General features: G+C 43.4%; 1 protein-coding gene across 19 annotated transcripts in view; it reads right to left on the bottom strand.

The window, feature by feature from the left end:
• The window catches only part of RYR2 (ryanodine receptor 2), a 719935-nt gene that overhangs the window by 466194 nt on the left and 236746 nt on the right, over positions 1-16995 (bottom strand). For 15 of the 19 annotated variants that reach the window (XM_075126918.1, XM_075126917.1, XM_075126921.1 and 12 more), the window contains one exon: positions 14656-14676. The exons of the other annotated variants lie outside the window; for them this stretch is intronic. In XM_075126918.1, the coding sequence (XP_074983019.1) occupies positions 14656-14676 (21 nt within the window). The remainder of the gene's footprint in view (positions 1-14655; positions 14677-16995) is intronic. 19 annotated transcript variants of the gene reach the window in all.

The raw sequence follows: 16995 nt of genomic DNA, 5'->3' as shown, positions 1-16995 counted from the left end.
TATCCTGACCTGATTCCAGTTTGGATAATCCCAATCTGCCGGCCTGAATTCCCTACATTCAACCGCAAATGGTATTTAATCTCTTGGGGCCAAATCCTGGGAAGAGAATCAAAGCCTAAGTACAGGTTTCAGAGTAGCAGCCGTGTTAGTCTGTATTCGCAAAAAGAAAAGGAGTACTTGTGGCACCTTAGAGACTAACCAATTTATTTGAGCATAAGCTTTCGTGAGCTATAGCTCACTTCATCGGAAGCATTCAGTGGAAAATACAGTGGGGAGATTTATATATCTAGAGAACATGAAACAATGGGTGTTACCATACACACTGTAATGAGAGTGATCACTTAAGGTGAGCTATTACCAGCAGGAGAGCAAGGCGGGGGGAGGGGAGAGAAACCTTTTGTAGTGATAATCAAGGTGGGCCATTTCCAGCAGCTGACAAGACCGTCTGAGGAACAGTTGGGGGGGGGGGCAGGGGGAATAAACATGGGAAATAGTTTTACTTTGTGTAATGACCCATCCACTCCCAGTCTTTATTCAAGCCTAAGTGAATTGTATCCAGTTTGCAAATTAATTCCAATTCAGCAGTCTCTCATTGGGAGTCTGTTTTTCAAGTCTTTTTGTTGAAGAATTGCAACTTTTAGGTCTGTAATCGAGTGACCAAAGAGACTGAAGTGTTCTCCGACTGGTTTTTGAATGTTATAATTCTTGACGTCTGATTTGTGTCCATTTATTCTTTTATGTAGAGACTGTCCAGTTTGACCAATGTACATGGCAGAGGGGCATTGCTGGCACATGATGGCATATATCACATTGGTGGATGTGCAGGTGAACAAGCCTCTGATAGTGTGGCTGATGTGATTAGGCCCTATGATGGTGTCCCCTGAATAGATATGTGGACACCGTTGGCAACGGGCTTTGTTGCAAGGATAGGCTCCTAGGTTAGTGGTTCTGTTGTGTGGTGTGTGGTTGCTGGTGAGTATTTGCTTCAGGCTGGGGGGCTGTCTGTAAGCAAGGACTGGCCTGTCTCCCAAGATCTGTGAGAGTGATGGGTCGTCCTTCAGGATAGGTTGTAGATCCTTGATGATGCGTTGGAGAGGTTTTAGTTGGGGGCTGAAGGTGATGGCTAGTGGTGTTTTGTTATTTTCTTTGTTGGGCCTGTCCTGTAGTAGGTAACTTCTGGGTACTCTTCTGGCTCTGTCAATCTGTTTCTTCACTTCAGCAGGTGGGTATTGTAGTTTTAAGAATGCTTGATAGAAATCTTGTAGGTTTTTGTCGCTGTCTGAGGGGTTGGAGCAAATGCAGTTGTATCGTAGAGCTTGGCTGTAGACAATGGATCGTGTGGTGTGTCCTGGATGGAAGCTGGAGGCATGTAGGTAAGTATAACGGTCAGTAGGTTTCCGGTATAGGGTGGTGTTTATGTGACCATTGCTTATTAGCACCATAGTGTCCAGGAAGTGGATCTCTTGCATGGACTGGTCCAGGCTGAGGTTGATGGTGGGATGGAAATTGTTGAAATCATGGTGGAATTCCTCAAGGGCTTCTTTTCCATGGGTCCAGATGATGAAGATGTCACCAATGTAGCGCAATAGAGTAGGGGCATTAGGGGACGAGAGCTGAGGAAGCGTTGTTCTAAGTCAGCCATAAAAATGTTGGCATACTGTGGGGCCATGTGGGTACCATAGCAGTGCCGCTGATTTGAAGGTATACATTATCCCCAAATGTGAAATAGTTATGGGTGAGGACAAAGTCACAAAGTTCAGCCACCAGGTTTGCCATGACATTATCGGGGATACTGTTCCTGATGGCTTGTAGTCCATCTTTGTGTGGAATGTTGGTGTAGAGGGCTTTACATCCATAGTGGCCAGGATGGTGTTTTCAGGAAGATCACCAATGGATTGTAGTTTCCTCAGGAAGTCAGTGGTGTCTCGAAGGTAGCTGGGAGTGCTGGTAGCAAAGAGCCTGAGGAGGGAGTCTACATAGCCAGACAATCCTGCTGTCAGGGTGCCAATGCCTGAGATGATGGGGCGTTCAGGATTTCCAGGTTTATGGATCTTGGGTAGCAGATAGAATACCCCAGGTCAGGGTTCCAGTGGTGTGTCTGTGTGGATTTGTTCTTGTGCTTTTTCAGGGAGTTTCTTGAGCAAATGCTGTAGTTTCTTTTGGTACCCCTCAGTGGGATCAGATGGTTATGGCTTGTAGAAAGTGGTGTTGGAGAGCTGCCAAGCAGCCTCTTGTTCATATTCCGACCTATTCATAATGACAACAGCACCTCCTTTGTCAGCCTGTTTGATTATGATGTCAGAGTTGTTTCTGAGGCTGTGGATGGCATTGTGTTCTGCACGGCTGAGGTTATGGGGCAAGTGATGCTGCTTTTCCACAATTTCAGCCCGTGCACGTCGACGGAAGCACTCTATGTAGATGTCCAGTCTGTTCTTTCGACCTTCAGGAGGAGTCCACCCAGAATCCTTCTTTTTGTAGTCTTGGTAGGAAGGTCTCTGTGAGTTGGTACGTTGTTCAGAGGTGTGTTGGAAACATTCCTTGAGTTGGAGACGTCGAAAATAGGATCTTAGGTCACCACGGAACTGTATCATGTTCGTGGGGGTGGAGGGGCAGAAGGAGAGGCCCCGAGATAGGACAGATTCTTCTGCTAGGCTAAGAGTATAGCTGGATAGATTAACAATATTGCTGGGTGGGTTAAGGGAACCACTGTTGTGGCCCCTTGTGGCATGTAGTGGTTTAGATAGTTTTTCTTTTGTAGAGAGGCAAAGTGTGTGTTGTAAATGACTTGTCTAGTTTTTGTAAAGTCCAGCCACGAGGAAGTCTGCGTGGAAGGTTGTTTTTTTATGAGAGTATCCAGTTTTGAGAGCTCATTCTTAATCTTTCCCTGTTTGCTGTAGAGGATGTTGATCAGGTGGTTCCGCAGTTTCTTTGAGAGCGTGTGGCACAAGCTGTCAGCATAGTCTGTGTGGTATGTAGATTGTAATGGATTTTTTACCTTCAGTCCTTTTGGTATGATGTCCATCTGTTTGCATTTGGAAAGTAAGATGATGTCTGTCTGTATCTGTACGAGTTTTTTCATGAAGTTGATAGATTTCCATTCCATATGGCTAAATTCAGTGCCTTGCATAATGACAGGTTTCAGAGTAGCAGCCAGGTTCGTCTGTATTCGCAAAAAGAAAAGGAGTACTTGTGGCACCTTAGAAACTAACAAATTTATTTGACCAGGCGGTCTGTGCTGCTGGACAACAACAACTAACACAAATCAGAGAGTTGGTCCTTATTCTCCCTCTAATATGGATTTGGCCCACTAGATGGGTGCAGCATACTGAACCACTGGCCACTGACCTAACACAGTACTGACCTTCCCGCAGAGAGTGTAAGGGAAATGCTATGCAAGTTTCTCTCTGGGGATTATAGGAAGTGTACAGACTCTTCTGCTTCTGCTGCCCCTCTGTGAAGCAAACACGCAGCTTTGCAGCTGTCTGGAGCATTTTTACCCCCATTGTGCCTGATTTTTTGGTGCTAGGTGAAGTGAGTCCTGTGTATGTAGTTTACAAAGTGCTCTGCGTTCCCCTGATGGATGAAAGGGGCGATATAATGTAAAACATTATTTGATATTATCTACTGAAGTAGTTGCCATTTTCATAGTTTAGACCACATTTTAGTACAGAGAGTGTTTCCTTACAATACCCCTTTTATTCTTTATCGTAACATGCCTCTGACAGCTATAGTTATTGCTGTTATATGAAAACCTAATATTAGGAATGTCTTTGGTGTATTTTTAGCTTGGTTTTATTGTGGTTTAGCTGCTGGGAATAAAAAGAAATAGGCAATCCAATGGCAACAGAGTTTTCTGCAGTCCACTGGTGATGCATGGACAACAGTTCTACAGCATGATGTTGAATAGTAAAGGGGAAAGGATTCATAATAGAATATTAGAAAGATATTTCTACTGGTGCATACAAAAATTCAGACCTCACATCAATTCAGCCTTGGAGAGAGAAGTGCATTTAGGCAATCACCACATTAATTTCCCTTAAATGGAACTGAGCTACAATCTCAAAAGTAAAGAGCTTCATCAAATCACATAATCCATAATACTCTTAGATTAATTTAAAATAATTATTTTTATGCAGGACTTTCAGTTCTGGATTAAATTATGCCTTTAGGCCCTGGTCTGTAAAACAGTAATTCCATATTAAAGACAACTTTTAGTATAACTCTTTATTTGAGCCTCATGTGGTTCTCTCTTCCATCCTTCTCTCAATTTTCACTTAAGTCATCGAGATGTGTATATGCCTAAATTGGCTGACCATGTGGTGACCTAGCTGAGACCCTTGTTCTTCCTCCATTTGTCCTCCATATATTTCAGGTGATGTCCAAAATAAGAATGTAAGTTCTTCAAGGAAAGGGCCATGTCTTTGTATTTGTTCTGGAACATTCTTAACATGGTTCTACCCATAATAACATAAAATATCTATACTTCTATAGATGTACTTAGTGATACAGTGCACACAAGAAAATTCTCACAGAACATTCACATTCTCAGATGACTTGTTAAAAACATTTGAAACTGTGGTAATTAGCCCTCCTAAGCTATGCAACTAATTACTTTTAAATGATATTGCAGATGTATTGTACCCTTTGCTATGCTTTGCTGAAGCTTAGTTCCTCGCTGCCATTTTAACCTCTGAAACACCCCCAGTTTCTTTTTTCTGCTCATCTCCAAACTGTATTTCCTAGAGGCCAGGTCTTCTGTTTTATTCTGTTCAACTCATTTTCTGTTCCTCTCAATCCAGATTCTCTGTTACCTAACCAAGCTCCATGTGGGATTTGAAAGTAAGTGTTTTACAAAATATCTAAAATGTGTTCCTCTCTCACTGTAAAAGATTTACTTGCATACCAATGTGAAGAATAGCCTTATCACCAATGTACATGTGGGCTGAAACAAACAGAACTCATTTGAGGGAGAGAAAAAGGCTAGTATTTGATTTCAGCAGAAAAGGTTCATCAATTTGATTTTTCCTTAAATATTTAGGGCACAAGTGTACACCACTGAAGTCAAAGGGAATTTTGTCATTGACTTCACAGGGTGCAGGATAAAGCACCTACTCTTCAGCATTTTAGCATTTAAGAAAAATATCTCTTGCTTTCTGAAGGTTATGTAAAGGAAACATTTTGATGAGGATTATCCACATGGATTTAAAAAAAAAATCACACCTGGACATATGAGGGTCAAATTTTCTGAAGAGCTAAAATGTTACCATTGCTTTCAATCAGAGCTGTCGGGTGCTGAGCAATTTTGAAAAATCTGGCCACTATATTTCTTTGTCTACATGGGAGCTAAGCTCTTTTGAAAATCTCGAGCTAATTGTGGGTGCTGTGCACTTTTCAAAATTTGGCCACTAATACATAAGTCAACACCAAGTTGTTGGGATGCTGCAGACAGATCTGGATGCAGGAATTTTTAGCGCTTTCCAAGCAACAAGGAATAAGATTTATTTTTATTTCACATTTTAAATTATGTTAAAAAGGAAAAGGGAAAAAAAGGAAAGATGAATGAGAGAAATTTCTTGCATAAGAAGAGGTTACCTGTAACTGGAGGCTCTTCGAGATGTGTGGCCCCTATTTGGATTCAAAACGTGGATGAGCATCCACGCCATGTGCCAGAGCTGGAATAGTTTTGTAGCAGCGCCCATTGACCCTCACATGCATCATCTCTGTGCTTGCATCCAAAGCTATAAGAGGCTGTGTGGGTTGACGCCGCTCCAGTATCCCTCTTACCACTACACAATATAGCCTGCAGCAGAGGGGATGAAGGGCAGGTATTGGACTCCAAATAGGAACCACGTATCTCAAAGAACCTCCCGTTACAGATAAGTAACCTCCTCCTCTTCTTCAAGTGATGGTCCCTATATGCTTTCCAAACATGGGTGATTAGCAAGCAATGCTCAGCATGGAGGTGGGTACGAGGACTCGCAAGAAATTACAGTCTGAAGGACAGCGTGGCTGACTGCCGCATCTGCTGTCGGAGGAATAGCATAGTGAGTGGCAAAGGTGTGGACAGAGCACCACATGGCCAAATGCACCAGTTCCAGAGTTGGACAGCTTCTGCACATAGAGAAGAAGACCTGGAGCCACCTTGCTTGTTGATATAGACAACTGCTACCACGTTGTTGGGTAACATGAATGGGAGAAATGCCTGACAGACAAGACAGGCAGTTCTCAATTCCAGGACATTAATGTGCATCCTGGCCTCTCTTGGTGCCAGAGGCCTTGGACTGTATGACCATCCAGGTGGGCACCCCAACCAGTAAGGCAGGAGTCTGTGGTGAAATTAGCATGGGGGCTGGGAGATGTAAACAGGGTGCCGACCAGGACCTTGCACAGGTTGGTACACCACCTGAGGGAGGCCAGGACAATCTGGGGGAGCAGGACGGGCCTGTCCAAGAGGTCTGTCTGCAGTTTGTAGATCAACTTGAGCCATAGTTGGAGACAGTGCATGTGGAGGCAGGCATAGGGCATTATGGGGGTGCAGGCCGCCATGTGGCCAAGGATGGAAAGACATTGATGGACATAGGTGTGCGGACTGCAGTGTAAGTCCATAATGAAAGAAGTGAGAGTTGCAAATCAGTCCACCGGGGAGAAAGCCCAGATCACGAGAGTGTCCAGGTAGGTCCCAATAAAGGTGATCCACTGAGTAGGTATGAGGACTGATTTTTCCTTGTTGATACAAATGCCCAAAGGGCCCAGACAGCTGAGAGGAGTTGGTTGCATGTCATCACAATTAGGAGCCAGTCATCCAGGTAGGGAAACACGGAGTGGCCAAGGCACCACATGTGGACTGCAATGACGGTGAAGACTTTTGTGAATACCCAGGGAGCGGTGGCGATACCAAAGGGGAGCACAAGAAACCGACAGTGGGAGTCACCAACATTGAAACAGACAAATCTCCAGTGAGCTGGGTGAATGTTGATGTGGAAATACGCATCTTTCAAATTGAGAGCCACAAACCAGGCTCCCTGGGAGAGGGAGGGGATTACGAGCGGGAGCATGACCATCCAGAACGTGAATTTTCATATGAACCTGTTGACTAACCAGAGGTCCAGGATCAGACAGCGGCCACCTCCCTTTTTCAGAATAAGGAAATATGGTGAATAAAAGCCATGGCCCTGGTAACACAGGGGGACTAGTTCTATGGCACCCTTCCAGAGAAGGATGTCTGCTTCCTCTCGGAGGAGAAATCCATGGGAGGGACCTCCACAGCCACCATGGAGAGGGCAGCGAGGGGGGAAAGAAGAATTCTATAGAGCACCCCCGGTGAATGATGTGGAACACCCTGCGGTCCATGGTGTTCATGCCCCAATTGTGGGCAAAGAGGGCAAGACAGCCCCCAAAGATGACCTGGAGCCCCATGAAAGGGATAGGAACAGTTTCTCGGTTCTCGATGGAGGAGTCAAATCCGCTGCTTAGATTGATGTTGCAGGAGGGTTGATGGAGCGGAGGTGGTAGCAGTGGAGTAGCAAGACCACTGAGCACACTGGTGATGGTGGGATGGCTCCTGCTGTCTTTGAAAGTAGGGAGGATAGAGGGTGTGGGGCATAGGCAAAAGGATGACCTCTGCTGCCCATGAGATGGGGTATAAATGCCGAGCAACCACAGCGTGGCACAAGAATCCTTCAGTCAGGGTAGGGAGTCATCTGTCTAATCACTGAAAAGTTTATGGTTATAAAAGGGGAGGTCCTCATGCGTGGTCTGGACCTCCTTAGAGAACCCAGACGATTGGAGCCAGGAGTCTCCGAATACACCAGAGAGCATGATGCATTGTCAGCGACATCCACAGCTGCTTAGAGGCTCAGCTTGGCAACCAATCTGTCTTTGTCCAGCAGCATCTGGAAGTCTCACTGCTTGTCTGGTGGTAAAAGAGCCTGAAACTCCGAAAGCTTGGAGTAGGTGAGAAAGTCATATTTCACCAACAGGACCTGATAGTTGGTGATACAGAACAGGAGTCCCACAGAAGAATAAACTTTCCTGCCTAAAAGGTCCAGCTTTTTTGCCGCCCTGTCTGGAGGAGTGGACTTGAGGTGTTGTTGGCAAGTGCATTCGGTCGCCGCATGAACTATCAGTGATTTGGGGAGTGGGTGAGTGGGGGAAAAGGAAGTGTGTGCCCTGAGATGGGACAAAAATACCTTTCTGCATGTTTAAGAATAGGGCTACAGGTGGCTGGTGTATGCCAAACCGACGGCACTAGTTGCAGAATGGCCTCATAGACAGGGAGGGCCATCTGGGAGGGTCCCGGCAGTGGCAGAATATCCAGGAGCTGGTTTTGTGGGTCCTGGATCTATTATACCATGAGGCCAATGGCCACAACTACTTGCTGAAGCAGGTTGTAGTATTTTTCCTGGTCATAAGGAGGAGAGAGGAAGGGTGGAATCAGTGCCTCATCCGTTGACAACAAGGCTATGGTAGGGACCGATAGTACCAATGGTACTGGCTGCGCTAGGTCTTCCCCAGGGTTGTCATAAACTGAAGAGGGCATGGTGTGGGCAGGGGATGGTCGGTAAGATGTCACTGGCGGAACCCCATGGTCCCGATACAGGTCCTAGGGAGGCCAGTAGGGTGAAACATAAAGATCACCGGTGTCAACAAGCCACAGGGATAGTGGAACCATGGCTCGGAAGTAGAGCCGGATGCCGATGGATAGCGCAGTTGGTGCCTGGGATCTGGTCTGCAACACTGAGTAGGGGGAAAGGAGGGATCCAGCTCTGAGAAGCACTCTGACTCTGAGGATGGTCTGGCAGGGGAGGAGCTGAGAGTGCTGGTGGTGCAAAGCGGGCAGAAGAAGGGTGCCAGTCAGCAAGGAGCAGGAGAAGTTCATCCACCAGAGAAGGCAGGAGTGAGGTGCCTGGGGTATTGGAGAGCAGTGGGGAACCAGGGTATGGGAGCAGAAGCTCCTCAGGAGGCATCAGCTATTCCAGGTGGCCGGACGTATGGGGAACCACACACGACAGTCCAGAGGGGCCCAGCAGCGTCGACAGTGATGGCAGTACCAGACTGGTGAGCAAGGCTGGCAGCAGCACTGACGGATCACATCGGTGCTTCGCCTTGTGCTCGGTCCAGGGCTGCTTGGGAGTTGGAGCAGCTGGATCGGTGCGTGACTTTTCACCCAACCTGGCTCGGCTTGTGGAGGCAACACTGTGCTGTGGAGCAGTCCCTATGGGGGAGCTGCCCTGATGTTCACGTCACTGCTTCTTATGTTCACAGTGTGGCTTCATAGGCTATGGCAGTACCGATGGCTCCAGGGCCTGTTAGGAAGATAGAGGGGCGCTCACTGGCAGCGATGGATGCCGTTCTGACAAACCCACCAGTCCCACATCTAACTGCACACATGAGCGCATAGCCTACTCCACTAGAAACCTCCGGAGGCGAAGTTCTCTAGCTTCTTGTGTCCTGGGTTGGAACAACTGGCAGATGGTGCAGCCAGAAGCAAGGTGGGCTTTGCCGAGGCAGAAAAGGCAGAAAAGGCACCAGAAAAGGCAGAAAAGGCACTCGTCACTCACAGAGAAGGAACGCAGGCACAAAGTACAGTTTTTGTATCCAACTTGCCAGGTCATGACCCCTGGGAGCGGGGGGAGCTCCCTGATGGGGGAAGAAGTCCAATGGGGGAGCCTAACTAGCTGAGTCGATCAGACACTATATGCAACTAATATAACTATAAACCCTATATACAAGGGGAAAAAAGTAGGCAATCAGCTCTTTTAGCAAGCTAAGAACACCGAAGAACAGGGGTTCTGACTCTGGCTATGCAGCAATAAGAGGGGACTGGAGCGGCGTTGACCCGCACGGCCTCTTACAGCCTTGGATGTAAGCACACAGACAATGCATGACACAAATGTGGGTGAATGGACACTACGACAAAAGTGTTCTGGCTCCAGTGCATGGCACGCATGTGCATCCACCTTGGGAATCCAAATAGGGACTATCACTTGAAGAAGAATATATGATTTTCTTTCATCTTTTCCTGTCAGTATTTATACTTCCTTCATCTTAAAGAAAACATACCAGGAAAATAATGTGCCTACATATTCAAGTATGAAAGTGATATTTTTCAAGCAGTTGGACCCTGCAGTGCTGTCTTGTATTGGTGGCAAGGTCTTGGGGCCCCACCACTTGATCTGCTGTCCACAATTACACAGAAGCCTGTCTTTTGTAAACTCCAAAAGTATAACTGGGTTAAAAAAATTACATAAGTTCATGGAGGATAGATCTATCAATGGCTATTAGCCAAGATTGTCAGGGACACAATCCCATGGTCTGTGTGTCCCTAAACCTCCAACTGCCAAAAGCTGGGACTGGATGACAGGGCCTGAATCACTAGAAATTGCCCTGTTCTGTTCATTCTCTCTGAAGCATCTAGCATTGGCCACTGTCGGAAGACAGGATACTGGGCTAGATGAACCATTGATCTGACCCAGTATGACCATTCTTATGTTCTAAGAGGAAAGATAAATCATGCAAAAAAAATCCTTTTAGACTCTCTATTCCCTGGATTTACACATTCAATTTTTTTTTGATAGCTTGCATTTTCATTCGCATTATTACTCGTGGAATGCATAGCAACCCCTATATTAAGATAGCCCAAGCATTTCCATTCTGAAAAGGGCATTTCCAGTTTCTTTTAACTTTCTCAAAAGTGCATCTTTTCAGTTGAAATTTGGTACACTTGTTCTCAGTTATCTTTTTCCTGAAAGTTTCACCAAAAATAGTTGAGCTGTTTTCAAACATGAAGGAGTATGGGGAAAAAAGAGGCTTTTGTGTTATTAATCTTTCTGAACTTTTTATGAGATGCTCTTAGTGCCTCAGAGGATGGTGATGGAAAGATAACATTTTGCAGCTACATAGACCCTGATCCAGCAAAGCATTTAAGCATATTCCTGTTTCTCTGATCAGGGCCACTGAAAACCTTTCTCTGATCAAAAGCCCACTTAAGACAATGGAAAGACTTCCATGGGCTTTGGATCAGCCCCACAGTTTCTAGATTGCAGATATGACTTTCAGCGATCCGATAAAATCATACATATTTGGCAGAGCAGAAATAGTTTAAAAAAATTCACTCATGTGCACTGGTTTATGTTTTACAACAAACAACAACTATCTACTGGTGTTCCATGGCTACGCACACCTGCATAAATAAAAAGAGTGGAATTTTCGAACAAGTAAATTATCTCTCTGCATTCTATATGATTTGTTCATGCATAAGGAAGCTGAATGGAATTTCAATTTCCTGTGAAACAGTCTGTGAATGGATATATGGAATGAGGCAAGGGATCCAGCCTCAATGATCACGTATTCAGTATATTGAACAGCTTTCTGCTACTGTCTAGCAAATAGTTGCACATTTCTTATGCAATTTTCAAGTTGCTATGTTCCTTTAATATTAACTGAATTAATCCAATGTAGAGCTGGGTGAAAATTTTTGGACAAATAATTTATTTGCCAAAAAAATGTAGTTCCAGTTGAATTGGCCAAATAGTTTCAACTCCAAAACATTTTTTGGGATTCAGATGCAATTGATCCCTTACAATTTTTACCCCAGTGGTTAGAGCATTCACCCAGGTTCAATTCCCTCCTCTGCCTGATGTGGAAAAGGGATTTGGACTTGAGTCGCTCACATTGCAGGAGAGTGCCCTAAACTGGTGGGTTATAGTATGGGTCTCTTGTTTTTGTGAAGTGGAATAGCATCAACAGATCAGTGGAGCAGGGATCTGAACATAGATCTCCCAAATCCTAGGTGACTACTTAACCACTACGCTGTAAAGTAATTCTCTCACTCTAGCCCCATGACTATTCATTGTCATTATGAAAGATTATGAATTGCCACTATGCATGACAATCAATACTCATGGAGACATAGAGAAAACAAGTTTTCCTTAGATTTTTTTGGAACCAAGCAAAAAAAATAATCAGTTATTTACCAAGCTCTAATCCAAAGAATATGTACCAAAAAACATACTGAAGGCCAGATGCCCAGCCTTGGTTAAGTCCTCTTAGCAACCTCCAGAAGTGCAAAAGCCACTTCAAATTACCCTAAAATTGGGGATTTTCCAAAAGCTAGAGGAATTTCACAATGATTTAAAGCTAGCACAGCTGGCTTTATACCACCTACTCCACACCCTCCAGACAGGAAGCATTCCAAACTGGGCTTTAGCAGAGATGGTCAAGACATGGGTGCACTGAGTTAAGAACTGTGACTAATCTAACTTTCACCAGGGGTCAGTTCAGTCCCAGTATCCTGGGAGATATAAGGTAGCTTAGAGTCATCTTTCCCATCCCAGCTACACATGCTTGGCACAATTAGGATCCAGCCCAAGATTTCTGATGTTATGAAAAACAGGACTTAGCAACTTGAATTAAACTTTTCTCCAAAGCAGAAATACGGAGAATGTTCGGATATCCGGCTTATTCTTATAATTGGATAAGTATCTTCAAGAATAAACCAAAATTATTATTTTGATTAAGCAGTAAACAGTGTCAGAATGTGCATTATTAGGCTTCCAATTCACATCTCAACTGCTTTGTAAAGCACAAGGACCAGGGCCAGATTAACCTGTCACTGAGTTCTAGGCCCCTACTTTCTTATGGCTAACAACAAACAGCCATGCAAGTACACCCACCATGGCCAGGCTGCAGATTTTCTGGAACCAGCTTCTCATCCTGCTGCTGCTCAGGGCAGTGCTCACCATGCCGGAGGGGCAGCCAAGCCAAATCTGACTGAGTGGTGTTATGACCTGGTGCACTGGATTGCAGAACTACAGGATCAGCTGCCCATCCATCACAGTGAGCAGCACCCTGAGCAGCAGCAGGATGAGCTGCCAGTCCCAACAGATCCATACCATAGCTAACCCAGTCACAGTGAGTATGATGCGTGTTGCCACCCCCCATCCCCCCAAGAATTTGAGTCTGAGCCACATGCCTCGTTTGCCTATACGTTCATCCGTCCCTGACAAGGACAGGTGCTTCTACAGCTTAATACGGTATATCCTGGTGTGGCATATTACAAACAATGTATTTATCCCAAATCCCAAAATGTATTTTACGCTGAAAAAAGCTTTTCTATTTACTACTATGCCAGAAAAACAATGCCGGAAGTTGGTGCAAAGTTGTGACATCACTAAGAGATTCCAATCAACTAATAAGAACATGACTTTGGTCATGGCCCAAGTTACCTCTCAATTACACTGATGCAATGCCAATAAAAACAATGGAGTCACATGGGCTAACCTGAGAGGAGCATTTGGCCCTCACTGTTTAAAAATACACTCCATTCCCTATCAACACTTAGTTCACTAATGCTTTATAAAGCATTTGAGATCCTCTCACATAAAAATTGTTCCGCTACCCTTATATTAAGCAAACACTTACAATTAGACTGTAACAATCTATAACTGTTGAATTAATATTTATTAACCAGCTATTAAATATGTATTAGTCCTCTATAAATGGAACCTTAATAAAAAGTGTAACTATAGGACTGCTGTTCTTCCCATTTACATACAGGAACAGGATGCCACAGATGTTCCAGATTATTTGCAGATAAAATTAAGGACTGATGAATCATGAAGGTCTTTAGACTTTCTGGGCCAAATTTTCAAAAAGGCCTCTACCTTCTTTCCATTTGCATGTGCATAAACACCTTCACCCTTAGGTGAGCAGATGATAGAAATTACATAGGATAATTACACAGGAAAAACCTATTTGTGCAAATGGATTTTTAATATGGAAATTATATCACGTTTGCACAGAGACCTGCATCTCAAATCCTAATACAGGCTGCCACTTGTGATGCCCTGGCTCGGGCACCAGCAGCAGGGATAGGACCTAGGACAGTTGATCAAAAGCATGACCTTCAACTGCCTGAACTAAAAGATCCAAGTCTTATAGCTCAAAGGCTTTATCAGATTCAAACTCATATGTGGTCCAGCCATTAGAGGGGGAGAAGGGACAGAGAAACACATTTTGTAAGCATGGATTACACACTAGTGTTGAAGGCCACTTTTTGAAAGTTTGACCCTGCTGGCTTGAAATAGTTCAATACATTACATTTAGTAAGAACTTATGTCTGGAACACAAAATAAAACATTTGTGCTGAGAGATTTTTCCCATAACATCTATAAACCATTTATATTTATATATTCTGTAGCAGCTGTTCACCATTTTAAAATATTCAGCACACACAGAATTTGGAGCTGCATAAAATGACACTATTATTTATCAGTATTAATAATTATCTTATTGCCATGCATTGCAAAATTACAATGTGTGCATTGGAAAGACAGTAAGGTTTTACAGGATGGAGTTAAAACATTAGATAGCAAGGCTCAAAATTGTAAGGCAACAGTCAGAATTTTATAGGGCTTAATACTACAAGAGAAGTTATAATTACAAAAGAAAAAATAACAAAAATCCTTTCTGTGTGTGATTTTTGATGGAAAAATGATTCAGAAATCACCAGACCCTGCCTGGTGTAATAGCCTCTCTTTTGAGCCCTGCAAGTTCAAGTGTTATGACACACACAGGATACCAAAAACAGACATTAGAATTAATGGAAAATATGGAATTTTTTTGATCAAGCAAATAAAAGACAGAAGCACATACCCATTTTTCCACATCAACTAGCTGTAGAAAGAAAAAAGCAAAAAATCAGTCATCTATATCTTTGAATATAGTGAACCACAGTTTCAAATTTTCAGAAATCTCTAACAGGGATGATAAGTAAGAAGCCACTGCCCATTTACTTCCCCTCCTCCCCCACATGCCAACAGCTATGTTTTTCTGAATATTAATTTCTGCAAAGTACTTCAAATTTTGAAAGCCTAAAATATCGACCATGAAGTCCGATAATTAACTACAAGATTAACACACATTTGGAGTCGAATTAATTCAATACTACATTCTAGAACACAAATCTAACTGTATTCTGAAGTACGCCACAGGCTTCCAATATGTACTGTACTGTACTACACTAAAGAATCTGCCTGTTCTCCCCTCTGTGCGCGCAACTACAACAGTACACATTTTGCTTCAGAGGGTATAATGGTTTCCCTCCAATGTTTTTCATTTTAAGGGAGTGCTATTAGATAGAAAACTAATATGAGGTGAGGGTATAGCAACCCTAATCTCTGCAGCAATGTCACCTGGAATATATAACGCCCAACATCAATGGACATTACGTGCAAAACAGTAGAAAACAAAACACCAAAATGTCATTTTATACTTTTGTAAGGGGGAAAAAAACTGAGTCAATCAGTTTCAATGTTTAATACGGTAATTAATTTAAAAATTATCACCTGGGAAAATGTTTGGGCCCTCTCTATAAAGTTTCAGAAAGACAAAGGACTGTCTACTGAAATACACTGGCTGCCACTAAAAAAAATAGCTCTGTATTTCCTTATATTTAGAATAAAAAATACTGCAATACAGTAAATCATATGCCCTAATGTTTTACTCCTAACTAATGCTGCTGATCTTTTGTTAACGAAGACCACTGTAGTAGTTCTTCATAAATTTTCACTGAATGCTTTAGTGCAAAATATGAGTAATTTCAAACAAAAATGTTTCAGTTCCTTATTACCTGAGGAATCCCTATAATATAATGATCGCTCAGGCCCCAAATGTAGGTTTTATTATAAAAACTGTTCAATAAAAATCAAATATTTTCTCTTTTTTGATGATATATCATTTCAGTTAATAGAGAGTTTTGGATTTCCAACACTACCACATTCCACTAATGGAGAAGAGAAACTGTTATACAACTTTCAATTTGTCATTCGTTCTTAGTTTTCTGGGATTTTGACTGTTTGGACTGAGATCCATTATGACAATTCTAAGAATTGTCGATAATATGTGTTACCTTAACCCTGAGTTTGTTATCTACTGCAGTCAATATTAGAGAAATCCTTTCAAAATTAAGATAGGATACAGAGGGACCTAGACAAATTGGAGGATTGGGCCAAAAGAAATCTGATGAGGTTCAATAAGGATAAGTGCAGGGTCCTGCACTTAGGACGGAAGAACCCAATGCACAGCTACAGACTAGGGACCGAATGGCTAGGCAGCAGTTCTGCGGAAAAGGACCTAGGGGTGACAGTGGACGAGAAGCTGGATATGAGTCAGCAGTGTGCCCTTGTTGCCAAGAAGGCCAATGGCATTTTGGGATGTATAAGTAGGGGCATAGCGAGCAGATCGAGGGACGTGATCGTTCCCCTCTATTCGACATTGGTGAGGCCTCATCTGGAGTACTGTGTCCAGTTTTGGGCCCCACACTTCAAGAAGGATGTGGATAAATTGGAGAGAGTCCAGCGAAGGGCAACAAAAATGATTAGGGGTCTGGAACATATGAGTTATGAGGAGAGGCTGAGGGAGCTGGGATTGTTTAGCCTGCAGAAGAGAAGAATGAGGGGGGATTTGATAGCTGTTTTCAACTACCTGAAAGGGGGTTCCAAAGAGGATGGCTCTAGACTGTTCTCAATGGTATCAGATGACAGAACGAGGAGTAATGGTCTCAAGCTGCAGTGGGGGAGGTTTAGATTGGATATTAGGAAAAACTTTTTCACTATGAGGGTGGTGAAACACTGGAATGCGTTACCTAGGGAGGTGGTAGAATCTCCTTCCTTAGAGGTTTTTAAGGTCAGGCTTGACAAAGCCCTGGCTGGGATGATTTAACTGGGAATTGGTCCTGCTTTGAGCAGGGGGTTGGACTAGATGACCTTCTGGGGTCCCTTCCAACCCTTATATTCTATGATTCTATGATTCTATGATAAGCTTCCTATGTTTTTAAATAAATTAAGATGAATAAGAAATAACGACCATGCTGTACAAAAAAAAAAAACAGGTAATACCTAAAGCCAAAAGAAAGCAATAAGACAAAAGATATCTTACTAGATGAAAAGGAGTAGTCAGGTTAATTTCACTTGAGAGTTTGCCATTCATCATCTT

This window comes from Caretta caretta, chromosome 3 (assembly GCF_965140235.1).
Source record: "Caretta caretta isolate rCarCar2 chromosome 3, rCarCar1.hap1, whole genome shotgun sequence".
Classification (NCBI taxonomy): domain Eukaryota; kingdom Metazoa; phylum Chordata; order Testudines; family Cheloniidae; genus Caretta; species Caretta caretta.
Note: the sequence above shows the minus strand (reverse complement) of the source record. Positions and strands in the feature narration are given on the sequence as shown.